This window comes from Oncorhynchus masou, chromosome 15, assembly GCF_036934945.1.
Source record: "Oncorhynchus masou masou isolate Uvic2021 chromosome 15, UVic_Omas_1.1, whole genome shotgun sequence".
Taxonomy (NCBI): domain Eukaryota; kingdom Metazoa; phylum Chordata; class Actinopteri; order Salmoniformes; family Salmonidae; genus Oncorhynchus; species Oncorhynchus masou.
In genome coordinates, this window is record NC_088226.1 from 45743373 (window position 1) to 45764546 (window position 21174).

Below are 21174 nucleotides of genomic sequence, written 5' to 3' on the forward strand. Positions count from 1 at the left end.
TTCCAAAAATGTCAGCGGAAGCAGGGAATTGTGTGAATGACTGATAGTTGGTTCCTCCAGTGGAAAAGCCCACAAATGTCCCATTATATCCCTAAGCTCCAGAGGCATCCCTGGCACATGTATTGACCTTCACATCCCTTCCATTAGTGACTTGAAGGTCAAGATAAAATTCCATAATTTGGTGTTTTGTTGATGGTGGTGGAAAACGCTGTCTCAGACATTGCTCCAGAATCTCCCATAAGTGTTCAATTGGGTTGAGATCTGGTGACTGACCTGGCCATGGCATTTGACTTACATTGTTTATCATCATCATCCTCCTCCTCCTCCTATGTGGAGATAGCCATGTTAGGCAAAACAATGGCCAGCCCAGCATTTATTTACATGACCCTAAGCATGATGGGATGTTAATTGCTTAATCTCAGGAACCACACCTGTGTGGCAGCACCTGCTTTCAATATACTTTGTATCCCTCATTTAATCAAGTGTTTCCATCATTTCGGAAGTTACCTGTACAAACTGCAAGATGTGAATGTGACATCCTCTATAATTTTCACTCTGTACTCTAGGAGAGGCCTACCTGGAGGGAAGGGGGGGTACGGTGGAGCTGAGCGACCATCATAGCCTCCTGAGCGTCCACTGGTAGGGAGAACATAGAGAACGTCATGCGAGGTCACATCATTCACACACAAAACAACTACACAAACCAGAAGCGTATAACACTCAGTCCACTCTAGGAGAAACACATTTGTACTCCTGTGTATCTGATTAGAGTTTTCATCAACATCTCTTGATCATACAGCAGTGTATCTATTTTGAACCTGGATGGACATAACAGCAGAATAATTGCTACAGTATAGTGTTCCATGGAGATGGTAAGAACAGGACTGGGGCCCTTGATGGCTGGAGTAGTGTCCGACGGCCTAGTAGTAGGCCACGTAGTCCTAATGTTCAGCTCAACCCTCTAACCTCTGGTTGACACCACATGTGGCGGAGTAGTGGCTCTCACATTCTACTACACATGTGGAAAACTTCAGGCAAACACACGTCACGGATAAAATGAGAACAAATAACGTCTAACAATTGGACTGAGAACAGCCAGTCAGCCCGTGGCAGCCAGAACACTCAGCGCAGGAAGTCATTCATTTTAATGGCCGATAAAAGAAAGAAGGCAAATAAACGTATGGAGTTCAAAAAAGAAACAATGAAAAAACAAAGGAAGGTAAGGGAACGGGTCTGGTAACATAACGATCAAAGAGCTCTTCCAAATTCAGAGCTCCATTTCCCGCCTGTTTGATGTGACTGGCTCATTGTCAAGGCGCAGCACTCGCCCGCCAACCAGGGGGGAGGAAGAGGGAGGTGGGGGGGGGGGTGTATTACTGATATTGGCAGGATCCACCGCCACAGCTTGGCGACACGCTCGCTTAGTTACAATTTAAATTTTCCACACGGGCCCGAAGGTGAAGAGGGTGAGGCCCGTCTAAGAGGATTGCTTCTCACCAGGTGTGTCCCCAAACATACTAATCTATAAATACTCCCACCTGCTCCCTCTCTTTTAGGCCTGGCAGGCTTCTCTCTGTGGAATGACTGGAAAATTAGGAACAGTGGTAGAAGGCGGATGGATGGGTCTATTTGTGAATGGATACATGCAGGATGACTTGGCTGTGGCCCTTACAGATGGGGATCATTACTCTTGGCAGTGTTTAATGGTTAATCAGTGTACAGGACTTCCCCACACCACTTTGACTGTAATCACCATATATATATATTTTTAAATTAAACTCAATCTATGCAGGAAATGTAGTGCCTTTAGAGGCAGACTGTCATAGGGGAGTCAGTGCAGTACAGAAACAGAGTTGGGAGGCACATTCCTCTGTGGCTGATTGGTCAGGAGGAGGAAATGGGTCAGAGGACCAATTGGGATTCCATGGCAGTTGGCTCTCAGAAAAGAGAGAGACGTAGGGTGAGTATGTGAGATCAACATCGAGAGGAGTGGTCTTATACTCTCCCTGGGCTGGACCTAAGGAGGCCCCTGAACTGGGCCTAAGGAGACCCCTGGGCCTCAAAGTCACTGGCAGAAGAATCAGAGCTCAGGACCATGCCAGTACTACCTGCAGTTCCTAAAATCCCTTTATGGAAAAATTCAACACAATATTCAAAGTCAGGAGTGTGTATGTGTACGCATCAGTATGAGAGAAAGACGTTTGAAGGTAAAAGAGGAAATTATTAATACATGTGAGTGGAGATGGCTGGAAGAGAGAGACAAGGATTTGGCAGAGGACAGCTGTGAGAGGAACCATCCTGTAAGTGAAAAACTCACCAGAACCAGGCAGGCGGAGAAAGCAGAGCAAGTTGGGTGGAACAGACGGGACAGTCAGAGCAGTGACTGTATGCTAGCAGGATAGTCCATATCTCCGATCTTCTTCGCTGATAGCGATGTTGATAGCGACACTTTCTAATTGAGCGAGGCGTCAAAGCAGACAACCCACCCGCACTGCTTCGGTTGGGTTATTATAATTCAAAACAATGCATTCTAAAATAAAATCACACGCCTCGCACACTCTGCTTTGGTGAGTTTAGACCATTAGACTGGTGAGTGGTGATTGAATTCAGACAGATAAAGGAAATTAGGGGAACATTTTATTTAGAAGAGAAAGTCAGAAAAACAGGCAGGCAGGAAGCAGGATAGACAGACAAAAGAAAAAGGGAGGCAAAGAAATTGAAATAACTAAATCCACGTGGGTAGATAAACAAAATAAATAAATCAACAGAATAAAAAAAGGCAACGATGCAATTAGGCCATGTAAGAACATCCAGACACAGCCTGAGCCTGCAGCAGAACATGGCCCTGTGGTGATCTAAGTGGTATAAATTCAAGCTGAGTTGTGGGAGTATGCAGAAAGGCTGTGACTTGAGGCTGTTTTGTTAAGGAGAGTGGGAGCAAGGGAATGAGGGAAGGAGGCATTGGATAGTAACTGATAAACAGGAGACTGAAGTCACAAACAGGAGATTACTCTCCTGGTTTAACTGCCTTATTTGGCCACTCCTCCAACTACAAGGTCAGGGATGGAGCACAGTGAAGCAAAACCCGAAAAAAGGTCAAATACGTATTCAAATGTTCTCTCGGTCTGTAGACAGGCATAGGGATTTGATTTGACAAAATCGTGTAGAGCTTAAAAATGGTTTGTTCTCGGTCGCAACACTCACTACATCTTCCACTACCGAGTTCCAGTGAAGAGAAATATTAACACTACAGCATACAATGACATTCTAGACGATTCTGTGCTTCCAACTTTGTGGCAACAGTTTGGGGAAGGCCCAATCCTGTTTCAGCACGACAATGCCCCGTGCACAAAGCGAGGTCCATACAGAAATGGTTTGTCGAGATCGGTGTGAAAGAACTTGACTGGCTTGCACAGAGCCTTGACGCTGACTGCGAGCCAGGCCTGATCGCCCAACATCAGTGTCTGACCTCACTAAAGCGCTTGGGGCTTTAGTTCCCCCAGCAATGTACCAACATCTAGCGGAAAGGCTTCCCAGAAGAGTGGAGGCTGTTATAGCAGCAAAGTGGGGACCAACTCCATATTAATGCCGATGATTTTGGAAAGAGATGTTCGACAAGCAGGTGTTCACATAAAAGCTTACCTTGACTTGGAAGAGTTCCAGTGTTGGATAGCCATAGCCAGCTAGGCAACATATCATCCCTCTTTATTTGAGCCATGTGTTTGATTAGGCTAAACTAACTAGCTGCATTCACTAGCTTAGTAAGTGAAAAAAATATAGGTTGGAGGACGTCCCCCGGAAGTTGTCATAATTACAGTGTAAGTCTATGGAAGGGGGTAAAAACCACAAGCCTCCTAGGTTTTGTATTGAAGTCAATGTAACCAGAGGAGGACGGAAACTAGCTGTCCTCCGGCTACACCATGGTGCAACCGTACATAGTGCTGTTGAGGCTACTGTAGACCTTTGCAAAACAGTTTGTTTAAAACAATTATTTTGTGACGTGAATATAGTTATGTAAAAATAACAACTTTAATAAACTCAGCAAAAATAGAAACGTCCTCACTGTCAACTGCATTTACTTTCAGCAAACTTAACATGTGTAAATATTTGTATGAACATAACAAGATTCAACAACTGACAAACTTAACAATTCCACAGACATGTGACTAACCGAAAGGGGGGGGGGGGGGGGTCAAAATCAAAAGTAACAGACAGTATCTGGTGTGGCCACCAGCTGCAATAAGTACTGCAGTGCATCTCCTCCTCGTGGACTGCACCAGATTTGCCAGTTCTTGCTGTGAGATGTTACCCCACTCTTCCACCAAGGCACCTGCAAGTTCCTGGACATTTCATGAAGGGGGAATGGCCCTAGTCCTCACCCTCCGATCCAACAGATCCCAGACGTGCTCAATGGGATTGAGATCCAGGCTCGTCGCTGGCCATGCCAGAAAACTGACATTCATGTCTTGCAGGAAATCATGCACAGAACGAGCAGTATGGCTGGTGGCATTGTCATGCTGGAGGGTCATGTCAGAATGAGCCTGCAGGAAGAGTACCACATGAGGGAGGAGGATGTCTTCCCTGTAACACACAGCATCGAGATTGCCTGCAATGACAACAAGCTCAATCCGATGATGCTGTGACACACCGCCCCAGACCATGACGGACCCTCCACCTCCAAATCGATCCCGCTCCAGAGTACAGGCCTCGGTGTAACGCTCATTCCTTCGACGATAAATGCGAATCCGACCATCACCCCTGGTGAGACAAAACCGTGACTCGTTAGTAAAGAGTACTTTTTGCCAGTCCGGTCTGGTCCAGCGACGTTGGGTTTGTACCCATAGGAGACGTTGTTACTGGTGATGTCTGGTGAGAACTTCCCTTACGACAGGCCTACCATCCCTCAGTCCAGTCTCGCTCAGCCTACTGTGGACAGTCTGAGCACAGATGGAGATTGTGCATTCCTGGTGTAACTCGGGCAGTTGTTGTTGCCATCCTGTACCTGTCCCACAGGTGTGATGTTTGGATGTACTGATCCTGTGCAGGTGTTGTTACACATGGTCTGCCACTGCGAGGACGATCAGCTGTCCATCCTGTCTCCCTGTAGTGCTGTCTTAGGCATTTCACAGTACGGACATTGCAATTTATTGCCCTGGCCACATCTTCAGTCCTCATGCCTCCTTGCAGCATGCCTGAGGCACATTCACGCAGAGGAGCAGGGTCCCTGGGCATCTTTCTTTTGGTGTTTTTCAGAGTAAGTAGAAAGGCTTCTTTAGTGTCCTAAGTTTTCATAACTGTGACCTTAATTGCCTAAGCTGTTAGTGTCTTAACGACACTTCCACAGGTGCATGTTCATTAATTGTTTATGGTTCATTGAACAAGCATGTTTATACCCTTTACAACGAAGATCTATGAAGCCATTTGGATTTTTACGACGTGTCTTTTAAAGACAGGGTCCTGAAAAAGGGCTGTTTCTTTTTTTGCTGAGTTCATTTCCCTATTTTTTATTACACCTGCTGAGAAGCCACTGCTCTAAATTCTTCATTTCAACTGAGCGTTTATCCCTGTCAATCAAGCAATGGTAGCTGTCATCCATGAACCATCAATACATATCTACAATAATCTCTCTAAATACATTCATCTCCTTCCCTGTGAAGGGATTACTGAGATTGGGTAATTAGAACAAAGGCTTAAATGCCACAGAGTCAGATAAACGTGTGGATACCATCAAATACATAAAAATGCTATTCACGTGTTTATCGGACCCTGGGTAATTAGAACATGCAGGAATCTAGCAGTATCCCTTTGATTTGTATATTTCTATATGATCCTTTTCATTATCTCTTGCCTGCGTGTTCTCCTGGCTCCAGTCTGTCTGGCTTGGCAGTAGCTGTGTTCTCGCCCTTCTCCTGCTCTGTCTCCATTTATGTCATTGTCTCCAGCCTTTCTCCTTCTGTCTCTCCTGAACCTACTCCCTCTGTAGTGCAGCCTGTACAAACAACCAGAGCGCTATCGTTCTGTAGACAGACAGACAGAGGACAGAACAGACTCACCTGTCTAAGGTGGGAATCAGAGAAGGAGGTGGTGCGCCAGGAGGGTAGCCTGCAGGAGAGACGACACCGTCTGTCAGGTCATCAAGTCGTGATAACTGGGCATAAACAGATAGCAGAAAACTTTTCTTCCAGACCCCGGAAAGGCAATCGTTGCTCACCGCGTTGGACCAGAATCATGACAGTATTGTTGAATATTGCATCAATTTCATTTCTCATAGGCATTAAACATGTTCAAATTCCCCTCTTCACACGATGCTAACTTAGGGTAGTATTGCTAACTAGTTTTGTTTTCACCAAACATGAATGGTTAAGCCATCATTCACAATCCACTATCAACAACATCCACCATGCACAACATCCAGTGTAGATCAGAACCAACATCGGTGACAAAAAATATCCTGTTTCCATCACAGTAGAAATGCTTACCAGGTGGAGGAACATTGATGGGGATCCCTGGAAGGCACATCAACACGCACAGACACAGTTATAATAATATCAGGTAAAAACAACGTTATCGCTCCAATCTTCAACAGAACAGTCAGTCAGACACCATGGCAGCAGGTAGAGTAGGCCTAATGTACAAATGAAAACTCCTCCCACCTCAGAAAATGTAATATTTCATAAGATCCCACACAACACAGTAGTTAATGACCTCTGATGGCTTTTTATCTGAGGTCATTGGACATACACTAAATTTACAAAAGTATGTGGACACCTCTTTTAATTAGTAGATTCGGCTAATTCAGCCACACTTGTTGCATAAAATTGAGCACACAGCCATGCACTCTCCATAGACAAACATTGGCAGTAGAATTGCCTTACTGAAGAGCGGTGACTTTCAGCGTGGCACTGTCATAGGATGCCACCTTTCCAACAAGTCGATTTGTAAAATTTCTGCCCTGCTAGAGCTGCCTCGGTCAACTGTAAGTGCTGTTATGGTTAAGTGGAAACGTCTAGGAGAAACAACGGATCAGACGCAAAGTGGTAGACCACACAAGTTCACAGAACGGGACTGCAGAGTGATGAAGCGGTAGCACATAAAAATCATCTGTCCTCGGTTACAACACTCACTAATGAGTTCCAAACATCCTCTGGAAGCAACGTCAGCATAAAAACGGTTCGTAGGAGATCACCATGCGCAATGCCAAGCTTCGGCTGGAGTGGTGTAAAGCTTGCCGCAATTGGAGCAGTGGAAACGCGTTCTCTGGAGTGATGAGTCACGCTTCACCATCTGGCAGTCCGACTGACGAATCTGGGTTTGGCCGATGCCAGGAGAACGCTACCTGCCTGAATTTATAGTGCCAACTGTAAAGTTCGGTGGAGGAGGGATAATGATCTGAGGCTGTTTGTCAGGCTAGGCCCCTTAATTTCAGTGAAGGGAAATCTTAACGCTACAGCATACAATGGCATTCTAGACGATTCTTCCAACTTTGTGGCAACAGTTTGGGAAAGGCCCAATGCTGTTTCATCATGACAATGCCCCCGTGCACAAAGCGAGGTCGAGATCGGTGTGGAAGAACTTGACTGGCCTGCACAGAGCCCTGACCTCAACCCCATCAAACACCTTTGGGATGAATTGGAACACTGACTGCAAGCCAGGCCTAATCGCCCAACATCAGTGCCCGACCTCACGAATGCTCATGGCTGAATGGAAGCAAGTCCCTGCAGCAATGTTCCAACATCTAGTCGAAAGCCTTCCCAGAAGAGTGGAGGCTGTTATTGCAGCACAGGGGAGACCAACTCCATATTAATGCCCATAAGTTTGGATAGAGATGTTCGTCGAGCAGGTGTCCACATACTTTTGGTCATGTAGTGTATCACTGCTCGAGTCCAACAACTGTACTACTCATCATGAGCCAATAATCTGTGTGCACACATGCAAGCAAGCAGACAGTAAAATAAGCTGCCACAACCACCACATTATCTTTTATTAGGCTTTATCGTATTTAGGAGATTTCTGTTTGAGGCAGAGAAACTTGAAAACAGGCATATCCTATATTGGGGTGGTGCCAGAATGTCAAAACAGAATCACACATCCCTCTAACATTCATAAAACCAGCCCCAGTCAAATGGCTGACTGCACTTGTAAATGAACCCACTATTTTATGCTAGAAGCTTTCATGTCTGGGAGTGACACACAAACTGCCCTTCAAAACACGCACACACAAACTCCTTTGAAGAGGCTAAAACACCACACACACACACACACACACACACACACACACACACACATCTGGGCACCATGCCTTTGTTTTTTCACAAAGACCCCTGATGTGAGTAAGTTTCAGAGAAGTTTTCATCAACAGAAAAAAAAGCGTAAGGGGCTGAAAAAGAAGAAGAAAGAAAAGTAAGTTTGTGAAGTTTTAAAAGAGCATGCAGTAGCTCCCCTGCGTTGAGAGTGAAATGTACATGTGTCTTCCTTCCATCTCACTGTGGAAACAGGGGCTGAACTGCTCACTATGGAGAACTAAAGCCTTTGATACCTCAGACACCTGATAACTAAGGGGAGCCACACAGCTAGTAAGATCGCAGATGAACCTCCTCACAGAGAAAAATAGTTCTTCCTTGATGCAGGAGCAGAGGACACTGAAAACAAATCTCTGGACATGGTGCCGTCTGCCTCTCCTGCTGCTGGTCTAGTTTCAGGCACTGCATTTATTGACAGAACATCCCTGAAGGCACAGTGCAATGGGTTTCACTAGGACCTGGCCTGGAGGAAACTGAACCACACAAAAACACTCACGCGCACAAAGAAACACTGCCCTGCAACAAAGCACTCAACTAAAAGCTACACATGCATACATCCATAATACATAGAACATAACAAAATGCCCCAAAAACAAGTTGTTCAAATCTGTTTTCCAGTTTTATGCATATGCATCAGTAATGGGAAGATGGAGGATAAATGAAACACTATGTAATATAAAACAACTCTAGTCTGGCTCCTCTCCTCCATTCCTCCGTCAATGGCATTGTGCTTTGCAAAATGAGCATAGACTAGTATATTGGACTCCAAAATCCCAGCCTTGTCTTGATTGTGCCCATTTTAAATCTGTTAACTAACTCATTTAAATTCCAAAAGCTGTTGCTCAATGTCATTGAGCATACAGTACGAGTCAAAAGTTTGGACACCAACTCATTTAGGAGTTTTTCTTTATTTTTACATTGTAGAATAATAGTGAGGACATCAAAACTATGAAATAACACATATGGAATCATGTAATAAGCAACAAAAGTGTTAAACAAAACAAAATATAATTTTATTTTGAGATTCTTCAAAGTAGCCACCCTTTGCATAGTCTTGGCATTCTCTCAACCAGCTTCATGAGGTAGTCACCTGGAATGCATTTCAATTAACAGGTGTTCCTTGTTAAAAGTTAAATTGTGGAATTTCTTTCCTCGGTGTGTTTGAGCCAATTAGTTGTGTTGTGACAAGGTAGGGATGGTACAAAGAAGATCTTTTATCAAATAGGGCTAAATCCAAATTATGGCAAGAACAGCTCAAATAAGCAAAGAGAATTGACAGTCCATCATTACTTTAAGACATGAAGGTCATTCAATCCGGAAAATTTCAAGAACTTTGAAAGTTTCTTCAAGTGCAGTCACAAAAACCCATCAAGCGCTATGATGAAACTGGCTCGCATGAGGACCGCCACATGAAAGGAAGACCCAGAGTTACCCCTGCTACAGAGGATACGTTCATTAAAAAGTTACCTGCCTCAGAAATTACAGCCCAAATAAATGCTTCAGAGTTCAAGTAACAGACACATCCCAACATCAACGGTTTAGAGGAGTCTGCGTGAATCAGGCCTTCTTGGTCGAATTGCTGCAAAGAAACCACTACTAAAGGACACTAATAAGAAGAGACTTGCTTGTGCCAAGAAACACAAACAATGGACATTAGACCGGTGGAAATCTGTCCTTTGAGATTTTTGGTTCTAAACACCATGTCTTTGTGAGACGCAGAGTAGGTGAACGAATGATCTTCATATCTGTGGTTCCAACCTTGATCACACCTCCTTTTCCATGCTTCGTGTAGGGGGGGTTTGCTTTTCTGGTCACTGTCAGTGACTTATTTTGAATTCAAGGCACACTTAACCAGCATGGCTACCACAGCATTCTGCAGTGATATGCCATCCCATCTGGTTTGATCTTAGTGGGACTATCATTTGTTTTTCAACAGGACAATGACCCAACACACCTTCAGGCTGTGTAAGGGCCATTTGACCAAGAAGGAGAGTGATGCAGTGCTGCAGCAGATGACCTGGCCTCCACAATCACCCAACCTCAAACCAATTGAGATGATTTGGGATGAGTTGGACCGCAGAGTGAAGGGGAAAAAATAAATAAATCAGCCAGCAAGTGCTCAGCATATGTGGGAACTCCTTCAAGACTGTTGGAAAACTATTCCAGGTGAAGCTGGTTGAGAGAATGCCAAGAGTGTGCAAAGCTGTCATCAAGGCAAAGGATGGCTACTTTGAAAAATATAAAATATTTTGACGTGTTTACCACTTTTTTGGTTACTAAATGATTCCATATCCGTTATTTCAAAGTTTTGATGTCTTCACTATTATTCACTACAATGTAGATTATTATTATTTTTAAACAACCTTGAATTAAGTTTGTCCAAACTTGACTGGTACTGTATTTCAATGGACCAATGAATTGGGTTTGCTCGCACGCACACAGTAAACACTCACACATGCCATATATGTTTGCGTGTGTAATTGTTCCTACCTGTCGTGATCTCAAAGCAAGCATTTGATTAGGGTTGAAGCTCCACGCTTGGCAGCGTATGAGAAAGATAATGGCTGAGGGCTAATTGCTGGTGATTGTGCTTGCGTGGCTCTCTCGCATGCTAACGTTTCAGAGTCATTATGCAGGAGGCTTTTAGATTGAACCGATATGCTCTACAGAATGCAGCCTACTGCTGCCCCACTCTATGGGCTGCCTGCATTCACAATGGTTAGCTAAATACACTACTTTGAACTGGCAGCACTAGCTTGTCAATGTTTCTTCCATTATTGATCTTGCCCTAAGTGAGTCACGTTGACCTCCGCCCTAGCAGAATTAGCCAATCACTGATCCAAAAACTATTATGTTCCGACTACTGCATCAGTGTAGATATAGGCTGATGCCACCCCAGCAAGCAATTCTAGGAAAATGGAATGTTTTTGTAACGTTACCCATTATGGTCCCCTGATGTTTTAGGGTCCAGTTTTCCGTTAGTTACGGGAACATTCTATGTATGTTAACAAACATCTCCCGTGAATCTATTTAACATGTTTAGGCGTAATTTCCTTAATCCCAAACAGAATTAACCTAGAACATGGTTACCATGTTCTCAGAATAAACAATATTCATGTTCTACACAAGTTGAATGTGACAATGCAAGAACATTCCTGTGTCCAGTTTTCTGAGGGTTAGGAGAATAGTCCAACGTCACACCCAACATTTTTTATTTAACTAGGCAAGTCAGTTAAGAACCAATTTTTATTTTACAATGACGGCCTACACTACACAGAACATGGTTGCCAGAATATAATATATTACATGATCTCGACACGTTTCACGGGACATCGCAAGAACATTCCTGTGTCCAAGAACGTTTAAAACATGGGACCATGACAGAATGTCCTGGTCCCATGTAGGTTATTGGATAATTCACTGCTTGTTCCCTAAAGACGTTTTTAGGACATCGCCTGATGGTCCCAAAGAAACATCACCCCGTGTTACTGTTGCCAAACCCATCAAGGACCTTATCCATTCAGAGCACTTTGTCTGTTGGCAAGGTGAGGAACACACACACAATGCTTTCAATATACAGCATTTTAAACATACATATTTGACACAAATGATCACATTGTGCATGGTCATTTATACCTTTATTACTATTCAACATGTTCTTACCTAGGACTTGAGGACTTACTCACACATGCTCTTGGTTCACGGCATTCCGATCATCCCGCTACGCCACGTCTGCTTGTTGTAAACTGTACCGCGTGATAGTAAACCCATGATACAATCAGTTGTTTGTACACATTGATTGGATTGTGGGTTCACTAAGGCGTCAGTTAAAGTTAGTTGACTATAACATTATGATGACAAAGATGTAGGCTATAAATGTGAACTGTGTGTGCGAGTGATCAGGGGTGTATTCATTCAGCCGATTCTGTTGCAAAACTTCTCTTAAACAGAAGCAAACAGAACGAAATGGGGAGGGCCCTACCTAATTTTGCCCCCCCCCCCCAAAAAAATAAGATTATTTGTCCAATAGAAACTGGCTGGACGAATGACTCGGCCCTAGATCAGCTAGATGCAGGCAAGTGTGTGCAATGCTGTACTGAATGTGTCGCAGTCTGTCACCTTCATTACTCCAATATGTCTCTCGACCTGTGCACCTAAGTTATAAACTTTAATTTGTAGGCTAGGTTGAAGCAACCGCATGATGGTTATAGGGCAAATCAGAGTATCATGTAGTAGCCTAAACGTATTAATGTTACATTGACCTGGGTGAATGAAATATGAATGACAGACATCCAATAAGCTGTAATAGAAACAAGGCCATGGTCAAAAAAAAAAAAAAATGTCCTCTCTCATCTTAATACGACACTGACCGGCATGGCTGTTGGTCACATGTTGTGTTTGTCCATTATTCCAAAACACTGGACTACAAGTGTGAATCCTTAGCCTAGGGTTAACAAGTGCTTGTGTAACCACAGGATTGAATCGTATCACAAGAACAAATCGCACTACACCGGCTCCAACACCGACACTCGTCGGAGGTGGCAGGGCTTGCAAACTATTACAGACTACAGAAGGGAAGCACAGCCGAGGGCCTACCAGACGAACTAAATCATTTCTATGCCCGCTTCGAGGCAAGAAACACTGAAACATGCATGAGTGCATCAGCTGTTCCAGACGACTGTGTGATCACACTCTCCGCAGCCGATGTAAGACCTTTAAAAAGGTCAACATTCACAAGGCCACAGGGCCAGATGGATTACCAAGGCGTGTACACCGAGCATGCACAGACCATCTGGCAAACGTCTTCAATCTCTCCCTGTCTGAGTCCGTAATACCAACAGGTTTCAAGCAGACCACCACAGACCCTGTGCCCAAGAACACAAAGGTGACCTGCCTAAATAACTACCGACCCGTAGCACTCACGCCATGACATGCTTTGAAAGGCTGGTTATGGCTCACATCTACACCATTATCCCAGAAACCCTAGACCCACTCCAAATTGCATACATTACAAACAGAGCCACAGATGATGCAATCTATATTGCACTCCACACTGCTCTGTCCCACCTGGACAAAAGGAACACATACAGTTGAAGTCGGGAGTTTACTTACACTTAGGTCATTTAAACTCATTAAAACGCATTTTTCAACTAGTTTTTCAACCACTTCACAATTTCTTGTTAACAAACTATAGTTTTGGCAAGTCGGTTAGGACATCTACTTTGTGCATGAAACAAGAACATTTTCCAACAATTGTTTACAGACAGATAATTTCATTGCATCACAATTCCAGTGGGTCAGAAGTTTACATACAGTCAACTTAGTGTGCCTTTAAACAGCTTGGAAAATTCCAGAAAATGATGTCATGGCTTTAGAAGCTTCTGATAGGCTAATTGACATCATTTGAGTCAATTGGAGGTGTACCTGTGGATGTATTTCAAGGCCTACCTTCAAACTCAGTGCCTCTTAGCTTGACATCATGGGAAAAGAAATCTGAAAAATAATTGGAGACCTCCACAAGTCTGGTTCATCCTTGGGAGCAATTTCCAAATGCCAGAAGGTTCCAGGTTCATCTGTACAAACAATAGTACACAAGTATAAACACCATGGGACCATGCAGCCGTCATACTGCTCAGGAAGGAGACACGTTCTGTCTCCTAGAAATGAACGTACTTTGGTGCGAAAAATGCAAATCAATCCCAGAACAGCAGCAAAGAACCTTGTGAATATGCTGGAGGAAAAGTATCTATATCCACAGTAAAGTGAGTCCTATAATTGACATAACCTGAAAGGCCGCTCAGCAAGGGAGAAGCCACTGCTCCAAAAACACCATAAAACAGCCAGCCTATGCTTTAAACTGCACATGGGGACAAAGATCGTACTCTTTAGAGAAATGTCCTCTGGTCAGATGAAACAAAAATAGAACGGTTTGCCCATAATGAACATCGTTATGTTAGGATGAAAAAAAGGGGAGGCTTGCAAGCCGAAGAACATCATCCCAACCGTGAAGCATGGGGGTGGCAGCATCATGTTGTTGGGGTGCTTTACTACAGAAGGGACTGGTGCACTTCATAAAATAGATGGCATCATTAGGGAGGAAAATTAGGTGTATATATTGAAGCAACATCTCAAGACATCAGTCAGGAAGTTAAAGCTTGGTCGCAAATGGGTCTTCCAAATGGACAATGACCCCAAGCAAACTTCCAAAGTTGCGGCAAAATGGCTTAAGGACAACAAAGTCAAGGTATCGGAGTGGCTATCACAAAGTCCTGGCCGTAATCCTATAGAAAATTTGTGGGCAGAAGTGAAAAAGCGTGTGTGAGCAAGGAGGCCTACAAACTGACTCAGTTACACCAGCTCTGTCAGGAGGAAGGGGCCAAAAGCTTGTGGAAGGCTACCCGAAACGTTTGACCCATGTTAAACAATTTAAAGGCAATGCTACCAGATACTAATTGAGTGTAGTGAAATGAATCACTCTACTATTATTCTGACATTTCACAGTCTTGAAATAAAGTGGTGATCCTAACTGACCTAAGACACAGATTTTTTACTAGGGTTAAATGTCAGAAATTGTGAAAAACTGAGTTTAAATGTATTTGGCTAGGGTGTATTTAAACTTCAGACTTCAACTGTATGTGAGAATGCTATTCCTTGACTACAGCTCAGCATTCAAAACCATAGTGCCCTCAAATCTCATCACTAAGCTAAGGACCCTGGGACTAAATACCTCCCTCTGCAACTGGATCCTGGACTTCCTGATGGCTCACAGGTGGTAAGGGTAGGTAACAACACATCCGCCACACTGCTCGTCAACACTGGGGCCCCTCAGGGGTGCGTGCTCAGTCCACTCCTGTTCACTCTGACTGCACGGCCAGGCACGACTCCAACACCATCATTACGTTTTCTGATGACACAACAGTGTTAGGCCTGATCACCGTCAACAATGAGACAGTCTACAGGGATAAGGTCAAAGACAACAACCTCTCCCTCAACGTGATCAAGACAAAGGAGAGGATTGTGGACTACAGGAAAAGAGCACGCCCCATTCTCTTCCACAGGGGTGTAGTGGAGCAGGTTGAGAGCGTCAAGAGCATCCACAACACCAAACTGTCATCCCCATCAGGGGATTGAAAAGATTTGGCATGGGCAACTGTCCTCAGATCCTTAAAATGTTTTACAGCTGCACCATCAAGAGCATCCTGACAGGTTGCATTACTGCCTGTTATGGCAACTGCTCAGCCTCCGACCGCAAGGCACTTCAGAGGGTAGGGCGTACGGCCCAGTACATCACTGGGACCAAGCTTCCTGCCATCCAGAACCTCTATACCAGGCGGTGTCAGAGGAAGGCCTTAAAAGTTGTCAAAGACTCCAGCCACCCGAGTCATAGACCGTTCTCTCTGCTACCACACAGCAAGCGTTACCGGAGTGCCAAGTCTAGGTCCAAGACGCTTCTAAAAAGCTTCTACCCCCAAGCCATAGGACTCCTGAACAGTTAATGAAATGGCTACCGAGACTATTTGCATTGCCCACCACCCACCCTCTTCTATAGTGCTGCTACCGGTAGCCCTGTATATAGCCCCGCTATTGTTGTTTTTCTGCTGCTCTTTAATTATTTGTTACTCATATCTCTTACTTTGGGGGGGGGGGGGGGGTTTTTCTTAAAACTGCATTGTTGGGTTGGTGAGGGCTTGTAAGTAAGCATTTCACTGTAAGGTCTACACCTGATATATTCGGCGCATGTGTCAAATACAATTTGATGATAAGTTAACCCAAGGCCAGCGTAGACCGGGGCTAAGAACAACGCATTGTGAAAAGGCCTATATTATGTTAAAAACACTGTTTGGTTGTGTGGGGATATCCATTACCTTGCCAACAGACAAAGAGATGTAAATAGATCCAACCAGAGTCTTGATGGGCTCGGCAACAATAACAAGGTGTGGTGTGGAACAAGGTGGGGGGGTGGAACGTTTTCTTTGAAACCATCAGGCTTCTTTAGGAACGTCCTTGGAACAAGCTGGGTATCTAGACAAAAACGGAACATCCTGTTTTAAATGTAATTGGACACAGAAATGTTTTTGTAACATTCCCATGAAAAGTGTCTAGAACATTAATATCTTATATTCTGAAAACATGTTGTGTGTGCGTTTGGTGTCATGTTGATTAAATATTGTCCTAACCCGTAAAAAAAACAGACACATTAACATTCTTGCAACATCCCATGAAATGTGTCTAGAACATGAATATTCTGAGAACATGATAACCACGTTCTGGGTAAATTCAGTTTAACATTCAATGGAACGGTCTCTTGGAAACAGTCCTTGCACATCACCGGAACATGCCTGTGAAAACGTTAGGTAATGACGTAAGGAACGTTTGTTGTTTGCTGAGACTATAACAGACCCACAAACCTGCTCTACAGACACTGATAACGTTGCTTTTACAGGGATAGTGTCAGTACAGGTGTCAAACTACCCACACTGTATCTGCCAAATGACACTGATCAGTACAAGAAGCACTACACTAGAGCTCCAGACAACATCCCTTAGTGCTTCACTACACAAACTGGCCTGCAACGACAACCCTGCACTAAAACGTGTTCCCATCATGCAATAATACTAGACCGCTAATGTGACCCTACTGCACCAAGAGTAACAAAGCCCCCTCTCTTTCCCTCTTTCCATGGTTGGTCTGTTCAGCACATTTCTTGTGCCACAATCTGCTGGCTCTGCACTTTTTCTTTTTTCCAGGAGCTATTTTTATCACGTTGGACATTTGCATCACAAAAGGAGGCAGGGCCTGTAACTTAAAGGAGGAGGAGTGGCACAGATCTTTTAAAAAAACACTTCAAAGCCAGGGTCACCAGGATTTTTGCTATTTTCGTTGTATTAGGAGTTTTGGCACGCATTGAACAACACGCGGTATGGAGCTCATTGAATGTAGGGTGTGTGAGGGGTGAGTAGGGGGCCTGCTATTTTGAAATCTTTGTAGATGAAGCGGTGGCAGCCTGCGATCAGCTGTGAGCTCAGGCCAGAGGGTCCTTCCTGCCTTCTGCCTCATATTCATCAGGAGATGAGGAGGAAGTCAGGCAAACTGACAGCACTGACAGACACCCACCTGGACAGAATTACACACACCTGGGGGAAAAGACACTCACCCAGAGAGGGCAGACACATGCGCATACAAACATTTATGTTATGTTAACCCACCTCCAACTCTCAACCCTGTCCTTCAACATGCAGTGTTATTTATTATCACTTATGGTGCAGCTTCAAACACAATTCCTCCAGGATTGGCATGGTGAACGTATCAGTCATTTATACAGCTGGATGCTCCATGATGCATGGCGGGTTAAAACAAGCCTTTCCTTCAAGGGTTCTCAGCATGGGATTTACACCTGCAACTCTGGGTTATACTGTAATCTGTTCACCCAAGCCCCTCAGCTGTACTTATGATGCATCAACACATACACAGACAGAGCGAGTGAGAAAAATAGAGAAAAATTGTGGCCACTCACACTAATTAATCACAGTGGGACTAGAGAGAGAGAGAGAGAATGACAGAAAGAGAGAGCCAGAGAGAGAAATAAAGATAGAAAAAGAGAAAGCGGGAGTGAGAGAGCCAGAGGGAGAGAAAGAAAGAGCGAATGAGAGAAAGGAGATAGAAAAAGAGCAAGTGACAGAATGAGAGAGAGAAAAACAGAGATCGAAAAAGAGAGAAATTGTGGCCACTAACACTAATTAATCACAGTGGGAAATGTCATAGTTGAACGTCATCTTCCCATGACCCCAGGGAGCCAACACGCCGGGGCGTCTCGAGAGTGACCCTCACCAGTCTGTCTGACCTCCAAGCAGTGTCTTTATGCAATCCTTAACCTTATCCTCTACATTCCATAACTGTGCTGCTGATCAGAGGACACCCAGAAAGGGAGCAGTGTTTGTGCGCTAGTGTGTGTTTGTGGAGCTGAGGTCACTTACGTGGTGGAGGAATGAGTGGAGGGGCGGAGCTGACATTGTGGGGTGGAGGCGGGAAAGGAGGCGGGGGGATGTTGGGAGGAAAAAAGGGGGGCATCTTAGTGGGAGTAGGCTCAGCATCAGAGGGGGGCTCAGAAAGCACCTGCAATGCATGCACCCACACACACGTACATACAAAAACAAAGCTCAGACTTGGTAGGTACATTTACTAGCTTAATGCAAGGAGGAAAGATAGGGGATGTTTCTCACTATGTATACTACCGTGAACATGCAAATTGCAGTACAGGAGGGTCGGCGCCTGAGTCTAAATCAAAGTATGTGAAACGGAGCACAGGGGGAAGGCACTTCTCAGATGATAATTCTGTTAGTACATACACTACATGATCAAAAGTATGTGGACAACTGCTTGTCGAACATCTCATTACAACAAAATCTTGGGCATTAATATGGAGTTGGTCCCCCATTTGCTCCAATAACGGCCTCCACTCTTCTGGGAAGGCTTTCCACTAGATGTTGGAACATTGCCCCGGGGACTTGCTTCCATTCAGCCACAAGAGCATTAGTGAGGTCGGGCACTGATGTTAGGCGATTATGCCTTGCTCACGGTTCCAATTCATCCCAAAGGTGTTTGATGGGATTGAGGTCAGGGTTCTGTACAGATTAGTCAAGTTCTTCCACACTGATCTCGACAAACTATTTCTGTATGGTCCTCTCTTTGTGCACGGGGGCATTGTCTTGCTGAAACAAGAAAAGGGCCTTCCCCAAACTGTTGCCACAAAGTTGGAAGCACAGAATCGTCTAGAATGTCATTGTATGCTGTAGCGTTAATATTTCCCTTCAGTGGAACTCGGTAGTGGACCTCAGTGAGTGTTGCAACCGAGGACAGACGATTTTTTTTACACGCTACGCACTTAAGCACTCGGCAGTCCTGTTCTGTGAGCTTGTTGGTGCTCCTAGATGTTTCCACTTCACAATAACAGCACTTACTTTTTAACCGGGGCAGATCAAGGAGTGAAGAAATTTGACAAACTGAGTTGTTGGGAAGGTGGCTTCCTATGACGGTGCCACATTGAAAGTCAGAGTTCTTCAGTAAGGCCATTCAACTGCCAACATTTGTCTCTGGATATTGCATGGCTGTGTGCTCGATTTTATACGCCTGTCAACAACGGGTGTGGCTGAAATAGCCAAATCCACTAATTTGAAGTGGTGTTCACATACTTTTGGTGATGTGGTGTGTTTTGAAGCATGCATCGATGCAAGCTTCAGCGAGTATGCACAGGAATATGACCCAACCGTGTAAAAAAACAACGCAACATTTCTTGAAAACAATGTCGGACATTATTTGATCTGACACAAGAGATGTTGCCCATTCAACTAATATGTTGCCTGACTACAATATTTTATCTTGGTACTTTAATAAATACATACCGTGTCCATTTGTGGCCAGTTTACCTGCCTACAATACCCACTGTCAAAGCACATAGAAATGTAATATGGCTAACAACTTAGAATTAGTAGCCATCTACCCACAAATAGACAGCTAGCCATATACCTAGCATAACACTTGTTTTTCCGTCGTTTTTAACTGTTAAACTAGCTGGCTAGCTAGATTATTACGATTCCCATACAGCTAGCTCATAAGTATGAAGTAAAACATTTGCTTAGTGTATAAACTTGTTTGGTCTCTATTGCCATTGTCCTGGCTGGAAGAAGGTTCAATGAATGGGGAGGTGTAGGGTGAGGTAATACAGTAGGGGGAAGTGAGAGTGCTTCTCAAATCAATATTTTATGTTGTTTTCTCCACACTTGTCCTCACAAGAATGTACTCAAGAGAACGCCCTCGGAGAATGGACTTGAGCATGAGGCGCACGGTAGTACGTATATTGAGAAACACCCAGGCTGTATTTTAGAATATCACATTAAAACAGACACACATTACCTGGATGTTATTTCCTTCTATATTGTGACGTCTTCGTCCCTCTACCCGGCTGATGGTACCAGTTTGTCCCCCAATAACATCAATGGTGCCGCTCGGCTTTCTACTGACCAGAGCAGAACACAGAGAACATACAGAATACATAACACAACTGGTATCTGTGCATGGAGCATGTATAACAAGTAAGCATATTTAGGCATCTCTCTTGTTTTGTTCAAGTTATAAAATGCAGATACAATTTCAGGATGTGACCTGGGTATGGCCTTTTGCCTTCAAATTTCATAAACTACAGATGTAGAAGACTTATATTATGCCTGTGACCCCATCACCATCCTCCAGGTCCATTAATTCATGACCTTCCTTATCTGGGTCATCCTCTCACTGCACCCTGCTAACAACACTTCCCCAAAACAACCCCCGTCCCCAAACACAGATGGGACACTAACCCCTTTCTGTCACTAGGACTTAATCTAAAGTAAACATTACAAGAGGAAAGCATAAAAACTGCATCAAGCAGCAGCCCGATGTGATGCTAAGAGCTACAGGCTCACTAATGCCCCCTCTCTCTGGCCTCTAAAATCACCAGAATATCAGATAAATAGAAAACAAAGCAGCTTAGCCCTGGAAGCTGACACACACGTCGCAACTTAAAATGACAGTTTTATGTAACAAGAAAGGTCTACAATAACCCCATTCCACCAACAGCCTCCCTTAGTCTGGACACAGTCATCTAGAGAATGTGGAAAGAATACAATACGTGCTCCTTCAACCAAGCATCAAGTTTCCACTTTCGCCCTTCTGGAGCTGCCAGCGTTCTCACAGCTCAATAGAGTGAGAGAGATGGTCTGTAGTGTAGTGCGGAACCTCGTTTAACACTTTATCCTTTGCACAATGCCGGGTGCATTTGTCATACTCTGACTTCCTGCTTTCCCCCTGGCTGAATAATGCTCAGAATCATATGACCTCC

The 21174-nt window shown here is 44.2% G+C and overlaps 1 protein-coding gene across 3 annotated transcripts in view; it reads right to left on the reverse strand.

Moving 5' to 3' along the window:
* Nucleotides 1-21174, reverse strand: part of LOC135556312 (pre-mRNA 3'-end-processing factor FIP1-like) — a 38846-nt gene that overhangs the window by 9156 nt on the left and 8516 nt on the right. The window contains exons 9-13 of one of the 3 annotated variants that reach the window (XM_064989407.1): nucleotides 20211-20310; nucleotides 18275-18413; nucleotides 6480-6506; nucleotides 6054-6102; nucleotides 578-636 (exon numbers count right to left, since the gene is read on the reverse strand). In XM_064989407.1, coding sequence (XP_064845479.1) covers nucleotides 578-636; nucleotides 6054-6102; nucleotides 6480-6506; nucleotides 18275-18413; nucleotides 20211-20310 — 374 coding nt within the window. Of the gene's footprint in view, nucleotides 1-577; nucleotides 637-6053; nucleotides 6103-6479; nucleotides 6507-18274; nucleotides 18414-20210; nucleotides 20314-21174 lie in introns of all 3 variants that reach the window. The other 2 variants (XM_064989406.1, XM_064989408.1) reach the window with 2 other exon arrangements.